Source organism: Myotis davidii, unplaced genomic scaffold (genome assembly GCF_000327345.1).
Source record: "Myotis davidii unplaced genomic scaffold, ASM32734v1 scaffold1832, whole genome shotgun sequence".
Lineage (NCBI taxonomy): Eukaryota > Metazoa > Chordata > Mammalia > Chiroptera > Vespertilionidae > Myotis > Myotis davidii.
This window is the reverse complement of record NW_006283151.1, coordinates 94,848-110,897: the sequence shown is the minus strand read 5'-3', so window position 1 is coordinate 110,897 and position 16,050 is coordinate 94,848. Positions and strand designations below refer to the sequence as shown.

The 16,050-nt window shown below is 43.2% G+C and overlaps 1 protein-coding gene across 1 annotated transcript in view; it reads left to right on the top strand.

Annotated features, from left to right (window-relative positions):
- Positions 1-16,050, top strand: part of SH3RF1 (SH3 domain containing ring finger 1) — a 165,027-nt gene that overhangs the window by 136,029 nt on the left and 12,948 nt on the right. Inside the window, 4 exon segments of the mRNA XM_006753484.2 lie at positions 2,334-2,488; positions 3,684-3,854; positions 6,286-6,545; positions 7,630-7,970. Coding sequence (XP_006753547.1) covers positions 2,334-2,488; positions 3,684-3,854; positions 6,286-6,545; positions 7,630-7,970 — 927 coding nt within the window.

The following is a 16,050-nucleotide window of genomic DNA, read 5'->3' as shown; positions in this document are numbered from 1 at the left end:
GGGACTCACCAGAGCCCTATCATTTTACCAGCCCCGCAGGGCTGAGCAACATCTAGGAATCTGATTTTAATCAGACTCTCCCTCTTGGCCTTTGTCTGTGTGCTTCTATACCCACGAATACACATGCACTCACATATGCACATTTCCCCAAAGATGGGTAACCCAGCATTGGGGAAAATCCTGTCCGATTTTTTATTTTTTAAGACTATTTCAAACACGACCTTTGGGGTCTTTTAGAATATTCTCTTTTATCCACACTTTAAATGCCTACTGTTTACTCTTTGTAAAAGGAACATGCATGAAACATTTGTTTACTGTATACACTGCAAGAGGTGACCTATTTTTACGTTTTGTTAACAAATTGTGATGTATACTTTGATCAGACCTGTCGATGTCCTTGCCTCCTTCTTCTTAGGACCGATTTAATACCGCCTCTGTTTTAATAAGTTAAAATATAACAGGCGATGTTCATTTCCTTTCCTCTTGAAGATGGGGTTCTGCGGAGAGTGAGGAATGGAGCCTTTTGGTTCTGTGCCTTTGGTACTGTGCTCAGCAATTCCTAGGAGCGGTGACTGCGGGGCTCCTGTCACACACTTGCCATTTGTCTTCTGTCTCACCACAGCCACGCTGTTTTGGGTTTAGGAAGGTTTAAATGGAAACCAGCTAAGGGTAATTTTATAATCTCCGGTGGTATATTAGTCGCGGTGCAGCCTGGACTTGTTACCTCACCTGTCGAGCTGCCGGTGTGTCATTGCCCACGAACTAACGGCCCAGGTCATGTTTGCTGAGCGTTTTACCAAGGATTCACGTCCCTTCTCTCCACTGCGTCACTGGGAGGAGACCAAATGGAACGAAGGCTTGTCCTTCTCCTGTTAAAGGGTTTGGAGGCTCTGAGCCCAAGTCTGTGCCAATTCCGAAGCTGTGACAAATCGGAATGCTGCCCTCGTTCCTATGGGGAGCGTGAAGAACGTCCTGGGAGCTCCGGCTTTCTGAGCTGCCCTTGGCCTCGTCGGGGTGAGCGCTGTGTAAGCGGCTCCGCGCCCCATGTATTTCTGCACTGGCTGTTCTGCACCACCTTCAGCTGCTGTGTGGGGGGAAATCCTGCCAGAAAGTCACTTTAGCAAAAAAAACTAAGTAAGAGTGTGTGAGACAGTTGCAACATGCATGTCTAGAAATTGGAAAATGGTTCCACTCCGTTTATTGTGTTTGTGGAGCTATGTATTTGAATAGGCAGATGCAGTTAGTGTTGTTGATGAGATTCAAGTTTTTATTTCAAAAAAATAGACATGAAATGACTGTTAGGATCTATGTTTAGAAGTCATTGGATTTTTCTTATTAATATGCTGATGTGTCTCAGCCATCTATGCTTTCATAGGTCTATTCTTTACTCCTCCTCGCTCCTTGGATTCAGTTTTTACATCTAGCGGTTCAAAGATTTGGGGAGGGTGGGGAAGGGTGGGGGTTCAGTCGGGTCTTTCTGTGCCTGTGTTCCCAGGAGTTTCAGTATACAGACCCTAAAGAATTATCTGGGGTGTGTGGATCAGAAGGTAACAATTGCTCCATTGATTTCCCAAAGGCATGGAATCCTGTAGGCAGAACCCCATTAGTCTGTGCCCATAAAAGAACCAGCAGCTTTTCACTGGTGTACTTGTTAAAGATTACCAGCCTTGATAGTCCTAAATTTCAAACGCTGGCAGAGTTAAGAAAAGAATAAGCAAAAGTAGCAACAACAGCCCAGTGATTGTGGCTTGCTATTGTTTGGGCTTTGTGGAGGCCAGGCATCAAAGGAAATTTTCTTCTGAAGGCATGGCTTGAGATATAGTGCAGCCCTATTGTTTTGCATTGTGTTTAAGTTTCAAATTACAGAAACAATCACAAATTAATTCCCAGCAAGCAGTGTGACATTATAGCTGCCCCTTTGAAACGCATTTGGATTCTTGGCCAAGTCTTATACTTAAAAGTCCGATTCATCTTAAAATTACACACAATTGTTTCGTGTGGTGGGGTTTTTTTTTTCTTTCTTTCTTTCTTTCTTTCCCTCCTCCCAAGCAGGATTACTTACCTGTTCCCTGGAAAAAATTGCCATGGCTTTAAGATCTTAAAGGAGAACAAGACGGGAGTCGTGGGGTGGGGGGATGGGGGGTGGGGGGCTGTTTGTTTGTTTATTTTGTTTTAAGGAGGCTTTCATCTTAGGTAGCTTGCTGGTTCTGTTCTGTTTGGATTCCATTGAAGTCTTTTCCCATGCATTTCTGATTCCTTTTCCTTCCCACCTCCCATAAAAGATGTAAATAAACATTGTGTTCCTTTTTGTGCCCCGCTCTTTCTTATACCAGACTATGAACCCTCCTCTGCCCCCGCCCCCTCTCCTGGTCTCCACACCGCCTGGCGCTGCTGCTGCTGCTGCTGCTGCTGCTGGAACAGGACCCAGGCCCACAGCGGGGCCCACTGACCAGATTGCACATTTACGACCTCAGACTCGCCCCAGCGTGTAAGTGAGGGTGTCATTTATTGCTGCTTAAACGTGCATTTCAAACTCAGCCCAAAGAGCAGAGGCAGAGAAACACCTTTCTGATATGAGCTGCTGACAGGCTTATGGCTTCCAAAGTGGTTTGTGTTCTGCAAACTTCTACCCAGTCATGCATATAATGAGGAGACTGCTGAAACAAAATGGGCCCAATACAAGCGCTCGCTAGGCAGCCGTCCTGCTGAGGGAAGGCCTTTCAGAGTTTAGGGAGACAGCTGTTTGCTTCTTCACAATATTATATGTGTACGGAACTGCCTTTTTGTCTCATTTTCGTTCCTTGCATTGGGATACTAAGGAATGAAAAGGTATTCCATTCAAACCAGGTCTACTTGTAGTACGCATGTGAAAAGCTGGAAGTCCCTAGTATCCAGAAAAGTCTGGTTATCTCATTCAGAGTTTATCCGTGGCAGAATACAGCTAGGTTTTCGTGGATCTTATATTGTGTGAGTTTATACGTAGAACAGGTTAGCCCTGGGAAGAACAACTGGTTAGTGTAGCCTGCCTGGTTTCCGTTATGGTGGTGGCACAGTCACCTTGCGTGGTGGGGCTCTTCTGTACGCTCTGTGATCTGGACTTTTATTTCCCTTTGACTTTTTCCAACTCAGTCTTGTTCCTGGCTGAGCACACAAAAGCAGGTGCAGCCCAAGCCTCTGGGTTCAGCCTGTGTGCGAAAGGCAGCATGTTGTGCCTCCCAGTGGGGTTTCACACCATATGCCCACATTTGGGGCGACTCTCCAAGCCTAACAAGTGCCATTTGAAGAGCTCAATTTTCCCAGTGGGTGCCTAATCCCAGCAGCAGGTTAGGCACTCTGGGAAGCTGCCTTAATTCTTTCACACCCGGCAAATACCATTAGGTGGGGTGGTCACCTTCACACGGGGGGGTGGGGCGGGGGTAAGACCAGGTTGGCAGTTCTTAATCAGGAAGGCTTCTGCCTTTTCTTTCTTTTTCTTTGGGGGCGGGGCGGGGGGGCTCTGCCTTTTCAATGTCAATGGCAAAAGCTTTCAGTGGACAAGTACCAATACTGCTTACAGATGTAAGGACTGTACTTTCTGTTTTCATTTGTGCAAGATATTCAAGACTGTATACCATGGACGAGCTTTGAGCATCTTGGGTTTTGGTGGTTACTCAACCCGAAATCAGATATTCTTTCTATTCCAGGTATGTTGCTATATATCCATACACTCCCCGGAAAGAGGATGAGCTGGAGCTGAGGAAAGGGGAGATGTTTTTAGTGTTTGAACGTTGCCAGGATGGCTGGTTCAAAGGGACATCGATGCATACCAGCAAGATTGGGGTTTTCCCTGGTAATTATGTGGCACCCGTCACAAGGTATGGCTTTGAACAAGTGGTTTACTAAGTTCCAAACAGAGAAGCTTTGTTCTTCTCCGTGGCTCTCAGCCTGTCCAGATTCCTTCTCACGTTATAATTGCCTGTTACACAGCCAACATTTAAAAAAAAGTCCGTATCTGTGCTTGCTAAGATCCCTCCTAACTCTAAAATGCTTGGCTTATTTTTCACATGGCTATATGTGAAATTGTAGGTTTCTACAAATAAATGTACTGGGTTTTAAGTTATTTGCTTTAAGTAACATGTAGAAGACCATTTTCAGTATTTTTTTTCTGCTGGAAAGAGCATAATGTTTCCTATAAACAAAAGCTATATTATTAATACTTCCATGTTTCTATAATGCTTGCTATGTGCCAGGCAGGCAGATTTCTAAATGGGTTGCACACGTTCACTCCAAGTCCTTGAACAACTCGTTGTGGTAGTTTCTGTTATTATCCCCTCTTGATAGATGAGGAAATGGAGGTACAAAGAGATTAAATAACTGGTCTGAGATCACATAGTGAAGAAGTGCTCAAACCCAGGTGGTCCGACTCTGTGTTCTAATAGCTTGATTACCTTTGAATTCTGGCAATTAATTTCTGTAATACAGTCAGAAGTAAAATTCCTTAGCTATGGCATAGATCCTCTATTCTTCTTAACTGAAGGTGATTTTGCTTCCCTGGGGGAATTAGGCAATGTGTGGACACACATTTGATTGGCATTGGAAGGGGGTGGGGAGTGGGCAGGAAGGGAGGCTGTTGTTGGCACCTGGTGCACCAAAGCTAAGGATGCTGCCGAAGGTGCTGCAGTACACAGGGCCCCTCCCACAGAAGGGAATTAGCTGGCCCCAGATGTCACTGAGTGCTAGAAGGCCTGCTACAGGGTAATGGGAAGTCAGGGCTGTTAGATATACAAAACGTTCTTTATTTCATTTTGAGATAAGCCCACCTTCTGGTCACTGAGGAAAGTAGCCTTGGAGACTGAATGGAATGCCCTTAATGGCATCGACATTCAGGGAGCCTCAGTTTCTGGCCACCGGGCTCTTAAATGGCCCAGGTTTAACTGTGATAAATCATTCCTTAAACCCTCTGATTCTGAATAAATGGTTTAATGAATTGACATGTTTGTCAGCTGTTGGCCTTGACTTATAGGTTGGCCAGCAGCCTAATCAAATATAAATCCCTGTTGTTGCAGATGGTGACAGGGTGCTAGCTTTCATTTGACTTGCAGATTTTTAATCGATCTAAACCTTGTTTTCTGTATATGTTAAAATCTACATTCAGGGTCCAGAAGGTAGATCCAAATAGGCCCTTCCTGGTGGGAAACACACACACACACACACACACACAACAACAACAACAACAACAACAAACCACAGAAACAACTAGGGGAAGTAAAATAAACCAAAACCAAAATATTAAGTTAATAAAGGAAAACATTTTCTTAAGACTCAAAAACAAATTATTTAAAGTCTCTGGAGAGTTGCTTACTTAGAGCTAATTCTTTGTTACTCCTCATGGTACATAATAAGGACGTTCAAGTTAATGAAGTGGTCTACTTAGTAGAAAGTTACTATAAATAGAATTGATGTTTAAATGAATTTAGAATGTTAAAAAAGCATTACATAAAACGATGCCAAACCTAATTTAATTAAATTCAACCACTAAGTATTTGTTTAGAGCTGGCAGTACCACTGTAGCTACAAATCCTGGAGAAACGGAAAAGAACCATTGCACACTGGCCCCGTCTTCAAGGAGACTGAGTCAGGAATATTTAATAAGGAATTATCTAAAAAACAATACACTCATTTTTGTAATCAGGGTCATAGGACAGAGAAATCCACATGAAAGATAATCATAAAGTCTTCAGCCTGAGCCTTAGGCAAGGCTTCTTGACATGATGGGATTTCTGCTGGATCTTGAAACAAATGAGATTAGGGTAAGTCAAGAGAAGCTGGGAGGACAGTCCGGGAGTGTGTGTATATGAGTACGTGCACCCACATGCATGTACACAAGCCCTTGGGTGACGTGGGGCTGGGGGCAAGTAGGAGAAGGGCAGAAAACATGGGCAGGGCCATGGACATGTGATTGTAAGGTAACAAGCCTGGCTTCTTGGATGGCAGAAGTAGGAGAATCCACAACAACAACTCAGTGGAGGGGTGTGGGAAGTCTTGGTGTGGGAAGCTGAGCCCGGTAACTGGATGTTCTTGAGCAGAAAATACAATCCATGATTTTCTGTGACTCAGAATACATTGCAAGACCTTTCTCTGCCTCAGGGCCACTGTGAGTTTGAATTTGCTGTTTTTACACTTTGTAAAAATAATCCCATTCATTTTTTAAAATGTAGTAAAGCTTTGAGTCTTTTTTTCCCCTTTTAATTGTTCTGTCCCCCACTTCGCTAATGGATGGGGCTGTCTGTTTTTCTGTCTCGGCAGGGCAATGACAAATGCTTCCCAAGCTAAAGTTCCTGTGTCTACAGCTGGTCAGACAAGTCGGGGGGTGACCATGGTCAGTCCCTCCACTGCCGGAGGGCCTGCCCAGAAGCTCCAGGGAAATGGTATGGCCGGGAGTCCCAATGTGGTCCCCACAGCAGTTGTGTCAGCAGCTCACATGCACACGAGTCCTCAGGCTAAGGTCTTGTTGAACATGACGGGGCAGATGACAGTCAACCAGGCCCGCAATGCTGTGAGGACAGGTAAGGAGGAAACCGGACTGGGAAGCATCAGGAAAAGGGTCGCCTGCCTAGTATCAGATCTTCCGTGACAGATGTTGACAAAAGCAGATGTGATGTAAAATAACAAATAACAGGAAATAGAAGTAGGCAGAGTTCATCAGTGGCACTTTACGTCTGTTTACTTTGGCCAAGCCTTCCCTGATGTGTAGATCGAAAGCCTGAAAGAGACTAGGCCAATCTGAAGAATGTCAGTAGTATTTGAAAATAGGACTTCTGTAGCCAGGATCACATGATCTCAAATCTCACTGTACATCTACTGCAGCCAACCCGTGTGCGGATAATTTTTTATGAATTTAGTCACAAGTCTATCTTAGACTCAGTGGGACCTTAAATCGATTTCTTTTTTCTATAACATTGAATACCTACCAAGAGTCTTGGGTAACAATAGGAGTAAACTTGTGACTTCTCTCTGGAAAAGAAAGAAATGGTTATACGAAAAGAGAGAATCATTTTTAAAAAGAACTGGAGGCCAGTGCAGTTTGACAGTGTAGACCACCATCAGATACTGGCTTCGAGTCTTTCATTCCAGGGAAAGGCCTTCTTTCTCTAACTGAAGGGCCTCAGGGTTTACAGCTAAGCTTCTAGGGCAGTGATGGCGAACCTTTTGAGCTCGGCGAGCCAGCATTTTGAAAAACCCTAACCTAACTCTGGTGCCATGTCACATATAGAAATTTTTTGATATTTGCAACCATAGTAAAACAAAGATTTATATTTTTGATATTTATTTTATGTATTTAAATGCCATTTAACAAAGAAAAATCAACCAAAAAAATGAGTTCGCGTGTCACCTCTGACACGCATGTCATAGGTTCGCCATCACTGCCCTAGGCACTCAACCGACTCCAGAGCGGATCTGGAAGGGAACTGCATCCAGGGACCCAGCTAAGATGAAGTGCTTTTGAACCACCATACATCCATTATTTATTGTAATAAATGCAGTAGCAACCTTTCATTATGGACAGATGCAATGAAATGACTCATAGTTTGATGAGCAGCATTTATTGGAAAGTTGAATCTTACCGTGTTCCCTCCTGTCATTTACTAGTTTTGGCACACAACCAAGAGCGCCCTACAGCAGCGGTGACGCCCATCCAAGTACAGAACGCCAGCGGGCTGGGCCCTGCGTCTGTGGGCCTGCCCCATCACCCCTTGGCCTCCCCACAGCCTCCGCCTCCGATGGCTGCCATCAATATGGGTCGAGCCAGCGCCCCCTTAGCCTGTGCTGCAGCCGCTTCGATCACCTCCCCCAGCCTCACCTCCACCTCCCTGGAGACAGAGCCCAGCAGCCAGATAATGGCCATTCTCTCTGGACTTCCCGCCTCTCCTGACAGCGCTTCATCAGCTTGTGGGAACAGTTCAGCAGCCAAACCAGACAAAGATAGTAAAGTAAGGCCAACATCCTGTTTCTCTGCTGGTGTTGTGTCCCATCATTTCTACTCATGAAGGGACCCGTTCAACATTCCTTCAAGTGCTTAACTGTGTGTGCTTCTGTGCCAGTTGCTAGGTTCGTGTTTCTCTGCATTTCAGCACCCACTAGTTGCCAGGCCCTGTATTAGGTGCTGGGGAGATCACAGTGAGTAAGACTTACTGCTTCTCCACCTGTGGCTCACATCTCATGGAGGAATTTCCTTTCCCTTTCCTCATTCTGTCATCATTTTGCTGTCCTTAATTCTTCCTGTTGAGTCAGTTTGCTTTTTGTTAGCAGTTCTGCAATAGCTATATACACTGAGTGGCCAGATTATTATGATTGGCCAGATTGTTATGACCACCCCATCAGTACTTCATTGACACTTCCCAAAATACTGAATATTGAAAACTTCCTAGGCAAATACTCTCAAGGTTTTATTATTATTATTATTTGCATAACTAACTCACTTCATTGTACTGATGGGGTGGTCATAATAATCTGGCCACTCAGTGATAGATATTTAACATACAAAGGGGATGAGGGTTTTGGTGAGAAATGGTATTTGTGGATTTATTTTTCTATACTAGGTTATCATCAGCATGAGGATAGATAGATAGATAGATAGATAGATATTTAACATACAAAGGGGATGAGGCTATTGGTGAGAAATCGTATTTGTGGATTTATTTTTCTATACTATACTTGGTTATCATCAGCATGAATAGTTTTTCTCTTGACTTGAAATTTAGGGGGAAATTATTTTATAAATCCTTTGATCTTTATAAGTCTCTCATTTGGGGCTGAGTTTCAAAGAAAATATACATGGGAGGCTGTGTTTGAAAGACTAACCTATTGTTGGGTTTGGAGGCAGGTGGTTGGAGCCAAGGGGAGTTGATGGTGATTAAATGTGAACTGAAAGAGAAGAGTGATAACAAAGTCTGGAGAATTGCATTATGTTCATGACCTTTCCACAGTATGTCATGCGTTTCTCCTTTTAAAAAGCCCAGTTCTAGGAAGCTCTAGATTATAAACAGCCACCTGGTCATTGGTAATGGGTGTTGCTCTATTTAAAAGATTAGGTAAGCCTGTAAATAGGGCTTTATAAGGAAATAAACTTTACGGCTTACCAAAAAGTTAATATTTAATCGTTGGGTTAACATGAGCATTTTTTAAAAAGATTGGTATCTGTCCAGCATTTATAATTAACTACATTAAACTTGCACTCAAGCTGACATGTTCAACTTTGTCAATATCTTTAAAAGAATCATTTCATAGTTTAGATTTTAAAGTTTTGGAACAGTGTGTCTCAGGGCCCTTGTCACTGAGGAGAACAGGGAGTCGTCAGCTCCTGAATCTCTGAGGCTTAGGAGGGCCTGTGCTAGACAGAATAATGGCTCCCGAAAGATGGCCATGTCCTACTCCCTGAAATTTGAGACTGTTTCCCTCCATAGGAAAAGGAATTTTACAGGTGAGATTAAAGTAAAGGTTTTAAAGGGATTATCCTGGATTACCAGGGTGGGATGTATGTGATCTCAAGGGCCTTCATGAAGGGGAGGCAGGAGGATCAGGGCCAGAGGAGATGTGGCCTAGGAGCAGAGATCAGGGTGATTCAAGGGAGGAGCCACAGGCCAAGAAATGCAAGTAGTTTCTAGAAGCTGGAAAAAGCAAGGAAACAGACTCTTCCCTAGGGCCCCAGGAGGAATGCAGCCCTAACAACACCTTGATTTCAGGACCTGATTTTTATCCCAAAGTTTGTGATAAACCAAGACAGGACCTTACTTGGGTTATGCTGTTGAGCACCCATCCTCAACAGATGGCCACTCGCCTGTTGGATACCATATTGACCCCAAGTGCCCTAGCTCCAGAGTGTCCATGCCATTTTCTTTTATTTTGAGGTGCTATGGAGAAATTATTGATCTCCTTCCTTATATGATGTCTTAAAGCATTTCAGGGTCATCTTTTTTTTTTTTGAGGCCACACTCTTGAAGTTTTTTTTCACTGTTCCTCATCACAGTTTACAAGCTTTCCCTTCCTCAATCTACCTCCTCATTTAATGTTCCAAGTCCACTAGAGACTTTTTCTGATTGATGTAAGTTCAGTGATTCCACGATTAACATGACCAGAGTGTCATTCAGCCCATATTTTTCATCCTGTCCACAAGGCACAAGGATATCGTGGAAGAACTTTTCAAACCTCCATTGAGATCCGAGTGTCATTTACGTTCTCCCATCCAAACAGTTCCCCAGTGGCCCCATCGATTTGGTGCTACTTACTGTTAGCAAGCATGTCGTGGAGGAGTCTACTCTTCAGAGTCTCATTTCCTTTCCTAGGTAGACCTTGCACTTAATACACTATTCTAGAATTTTCCAGATGGTCTGCAAAATACATTGTTGTTTTCTTTTTGAAAATTAGGACTACACATGCCCTTCTTTGGCCTGTTGAATTGACCCGATCTCAGGTCCACCAGGATCTATCAAAGATTATTGGTAGCATTTCAGCTGGCAATTTTCTTTGTGCTCTGGGGTAAATTCAACCTGCCAAGAGTAGTCATTTGATCTCTAAGTCCCGATCTCTTTATCCATTTCCCTCTTAGCAAGGTTTGTTCTTCCTTTCCCGTCTGAAGATTATCCTTGTCTGTCTTATCATCTGAGAACTACCATCTGTCCCAAACAGCAGGTCTGTGTCTTTCTTGTTCTCAGTTCAAACATAACTTTTAAGCAATGTAGGCCTCCACCACCCCCCCCCCCCAACTTTTTTTTTTGGTCTTTAGCATTTTTGCAACTTTAAGCTCATATGGACAATGCTAATGTTCTTTCATATGGACCCTTCTCTTGATCTTTTTGTAGGAAGTCCTTTAAAAATTTGAGCTCATTAGGCTGCCCCCTGGGGGATCACATCAGTACCTTTAGATGGCTCTACATTTTCATCTGCTGGGGTAATTTGCAATTGTATAGTTAGAATTTTATTCTGGAGAGCCCTCCCTCTTGAAGTATCTTTCCTTTTGAGTTTCAGGTCAAGCATATATTTTCTTTGAACTTTTAAAATCAGTTCTTTTAAACTTTAGAGTTCAAATCTAACTATAGAGAACTTCTTTTTGAGTGCTTACCTCTAAGTTCTCAATGTTTCTGCTTCACCAGCCAAAGCTCTTTACCTCTTCCTTACCTGCTCACTACTTTGTTGCCCCCCCCTGCCCCAAACACCATTTGTTGATCAGAATTAGATCCAAAGTTGCAGTTTGTTCAACTTTCAGTGAGGTTAATTTATCAGAATGTCAAGGACAAAGTGTATTAGAGATTCTAGTTTCAGTTGAAACCTCCAGCCAATATATAGGTATTTGATCATTCCCTCTTTATTTCTTCTCCTTTTGTCATTTTGTGATCACCCACTGCCTTAAACTGTCCAGACAGTGTCAGGTGTGTCTCTCAAATGATAGCTTGTCAGTTGCCCTCTTCTTTCCTCTGTACCCGAATGCTCTGCCATGGCTACCTTTGGTGTGCCATGGAGCGTGTACCTTTTCCACGTGCACATGGGGCCATTGCAGCCTTGTATCCAACTGAGCTGTTCCATTGAACAATATTTTATTTGAAAGCCCTATATCACAGTCTGAGAAACGTGTGTTTGTCCTTGACTTAAGTCTCTCACTAATTTGGTCTGGTAACTGCATTCTGTGCTTTGATAAGTAGGCATCTGAAGCTCTGTAACATCTTTCCAAACATCATCTCAGTGATGTCTGGTCGGAATCCTGGGTCTTCCTGCCATTCTTGTTGTTCTTTCTATGAGATTTCTGATGTCTCCTGCAGTTAACAGTTTAACATCTTCATCCGGACATTTTTCTAACTTCATATTCTGTTTAAAGGCTTCATTATTTGGTCAGCTAGTCTCCAGGCAAATGTGTTTGCCAATCCTTACGAGATGCTCATGTATATGTATGTGTGTGTGTGTGTGTGTGTGTGTGTGTATAATTGTGTTTTCTCATTATTAAAAAATTTAATTATACATATTTATTTAGAAGTTAGAGAAAACCTAAATATAATCCAAGAATTCAAAGAAAGTCATTAATATTATTGTGTATATGTGTTTTCCCCCTAGATACCAAAATATAAGAAATATTATTTTGGTATAGTAAGCTTTCATCTAGAAAATAAAATCATTTTCTTTGGCAACAATTATGTAATTAACTGTTTTTATATACTCTCTAAATTCTGTTAAAAGATAAATTGGGGTATATTTTACAAATTTAAAGAGTTTATTTGAGCAAATACCTATTAAAATCAGGCAGCGCCCAACCAGAAGTGGTCAGGAGAGCTCACCAACAAGAGTCAAAGGCAAGACTTTATAGAGAAGACAGGAAGCAAAGCCAGGAAAGTTTTTGATTGGCTATAGCTTGAGCAGTTGCCTTATTTGGGAAAGCCTCGTTGGCCGTTTGTGATTGGTTGTCCTTAGGTTTTGATTTCTTAACCTTGAGGCATTGACAGGTTTAGGTTTTGGTTTGCTACTGCAGGCTGCTCAGGCACTATACAGTGTTGGTGAACCTTTTGAGCTCGGCGTGCCAGCATTTTGAAAAACCCTAACTTAACTCTGGTGCCGTGTCACATATAGAAATTTTTTGATCTTTGCAACCATAGTAAAACAAAGATTTATATTTTTGATATTTATTTTATGTATTTAAATGCCATTTAACAAAGAAAAATCAACCAAAAAAATGAGTTCACGTGTCACCTCTGATACGCGTGTCATAGGTTCACCATCACTGTACTAGGAGCACCTCAGTGTAATGGCCGCTAACTTAATTTAGCAGTTTTAACCCTCACATCAGAAGAAGAGAAGAAACCACCTCTACTGCGCCCCTCTACCCCAAGTGCTTCCATGTCCCACCCCGCCTTCCTGGTCTGGGGATGCTTCAGGAGGCTTCTCTGACGTTGACAGTCCTTCCCAGAGGAGTCAGCAGGAGCGGTGTTGGTTCTCGGCCACATCCTTGTTGTTCCTGCAAGACAGCATTTTACAAGAGGTCTCAACATTTAGTGCCTCAAACCTCCCACCCAAATTCCTGATGACTCTCCCTTGAGCTAACCACAGGTTTTCTTCAATCAATCCGCTAATGTTTGAGGACCTTTGCTATTATTCTCAGTTTTCTTAAGAAGAAGGACCATCTGGTTTTTAGTAGCCCATTTTCTTCTATCCTGAACACATGTCCTTGATGTCCCTGTGGATCACTCTTTGCTCACATGGTCTTCCTTTCTCCCCGGTTTTTATTTTGCTGTCAAAAATGAGATGGCCTGGCCCGCCGGCATGGCTCAGTGGTTGAGCGTCGACCAATGAACCAGGAGGTCACGGTTCGATTCCCAGTCAAGGCATATGCCTAAGTTGCAGGCTCGATCCCCAGTGTGGGCTGTGCAGGAGGCAGCCAGTCAATGATTTTCTCTTATCACTGATGTTTCTCTCTCTCTAGCCCTCTCCCTTCCTCTCTAAAATCAATAAAAATATATTTTTTAAAAACTTAAAAAAAATGAGATGGTCTGTGGGCTTCACCATTTCATTTTCTTAAGGAGAAGCCCATCCACACTTCCTGGTAAGTGCTTGGAGTCACTGCTGCTGCCCCAGCCAACAGCTGGGACTCAGACTAGGTCTGGACAGTGCAAATCTGCATGCGGAGTTTGGCTCATAGTGACCTTGGTGATCAGCAGCCCTGGGTCAGTGTGTCTGCTCTTGGAGTCCATTGCACAGAGTAAACTTCTTCTACAGACGTTGCCTGTGCAGAAGTCACAGAAAAGTAGGGGCTTGGTTCTAGTATAACCCCTTACTAGCAGTGTGATTCTAGGCAAACTTAGGGAGATTTAGGCAATGAGAATAGCATTGATCCTACCTCATCAGGTGGATGGGTGTGAGGAATACATGTGGAAATCTTTATAAAATGCATTAAGATTTTTGAATCCAGTGGTATTTAACCATCTCTAGAATATCATATGGCCTTTCCCTCTTTCTGTGCACGTTAAAAAAAAATGCTTTCCTGCCTCCTCTCCCACTTCCAGACAGAACCCCCTCCATCCCCTGCTCATTCTCTCTCCCCTGACCCTGCTTATTTTTCTACAGAGCACCAGTTTCACAGCCATGATGGTGTCTGTCTAGAGAATGTAAACTGCTTGTTGTCTTGCCCACCACTGTATTCTCAGAGCCTGGCACATTGTTGGTTCATACATGACAGTCATATCTGATAAGAGAATGAGTGATTGTTACTAGACAGTCGTATGAATTAAATTTTTGAAATTCCTTACTTAAGAACAGTGACTCTGATTATTGGGAGTCTGACTGCATAGATTTTTGATGACCAGTGGCCTGGAAGACTATTTACCTTTCGCTGCTTTCTCTGTACATCTGAGGGCAAGGAGAGGAATTGGAGGAAGACTCAGGGGTAGAATGTGGTTAATTGGCTGTTGCTCGTATGAAATTTATTTTTGCTTGGGAAGGAGCTTTGACTTGATGTTTCCCGTATTGTACTCATTTTATGTCATGGGACTAATAGGAAGTTATTAAGTTGAGGTTCAGAAATTATTTTTATGTGTAAAATTATTCTTTCTGTTATCTGGTGATTATTTTCTGGCTCAATAGTTCTTTCCTCCCACCCCGTTTTTTGTTTTGTTTTGTGTTGTTGTTGTTGTTTTGTCTGAGAAGCCATTTTAAATCATCAAATCTTCTGATGAGAAAATGATGACCATAACATTATTTCGTCTATGAATAATTTCTTGGGAAACCCACAAGAGAAGAATTATTAAGGTTTATGTTCAAAGATATGCCCCCCCCCTTTTTATGCATGCTCACATTACATTTAAAAAACTGCTGAGATGTAGTCTTTATTAATTCATCTGTAGTTTTCTGCCCCTGGATTTTGAAAAAAACAAAGGCTCCGGGAGATGATAAGTATCTGAGTTTGCAAAACGATCTCTTTCATGTGCACCTTGTTCTGCTAACGTAGAAAACATTGGAATATGATATTAAAAGCACAGCATCTGGGAAACAGGGCAGCATCTTTGCCATGTGAATACCCAGCCGTTACCCGTGCACCCCGCCACAGCACCTCACCCTCCACCGGCTGCTCCTCGGACCATCGGCAGCGGCTGATGATGAGAACACATCCCGAGAAGCCATTAGCGCAATCTGTATTTAATGTGTTTAATCATTTTAGATGAACCAAGTCATCTTTCTTCTTAATCACTTTAGAGGCTGTTCCCTGGGCGCCCTTCAGTTAACTGATATTTTTCTGAGTGCCCAGACTGAGCTTTTAAAGAAACATCTTTAGCTGAGGCTTGCTGAGATTGCAGTTTATCAATGGACTTGATGTTCTCAGTAGGTCTGTGGGGGTCCGGGGATTAGAGAGCGCTTTCCTGCATCCTGGCAGAAACAGCTGGAAGCTGAGGCTGGCTGCTGCTTTAGATGTGGAGCCAGTGAATGGTATTCTTTCCCTGCCCATTTTCCGGCCCCCCAGACCTCCGGCTCCTTAAAAAAGTGTGGCAGCAGCTCCAACAGGCTTCCATCAGCCCACTTCATTGGCCATTGTGTAGAGCAGTGGTTCTCAACCTTCTGGCGCTTTAAATACAGTTCCTCATGTTGTGACCCAACCATAAAATTATTTTCGTTGCTACTTCATAACTGTAATGTTGCTACTGTTATGAATCATAATGTAAATATTTGATATGCAGGATGATTTGGGGCGACCCTGTGAAAGGGTCGTTTGACCGCCAAAGGGGTCGTGACCCACTGTAGAGGGAAGTCTTTATCGCCACTGGATGATCCAGAAATAGCCCCTTCCTTTAGCCCTGGGATGTGCTAAATCTTTCCCTTCCTCCCACCTGCCTCATGCTCTTGCGGTCTTGGCCTCTCGGCTCAGGAGGTGCCGGGCTCGGCCCCAGGCAGGCACTGGGTGTGATGCACAGGTGTATAAGCTCCAGGCACTGCGCTCAAGCAGGCTGTTCAACTTTATAGGCTCATTTGTTGGAACGCATAGAGTAACCCGTTGGCAAATGTGAAGTTAGTTACATGAAGCCATAGCTAGGAAGGTGCGTT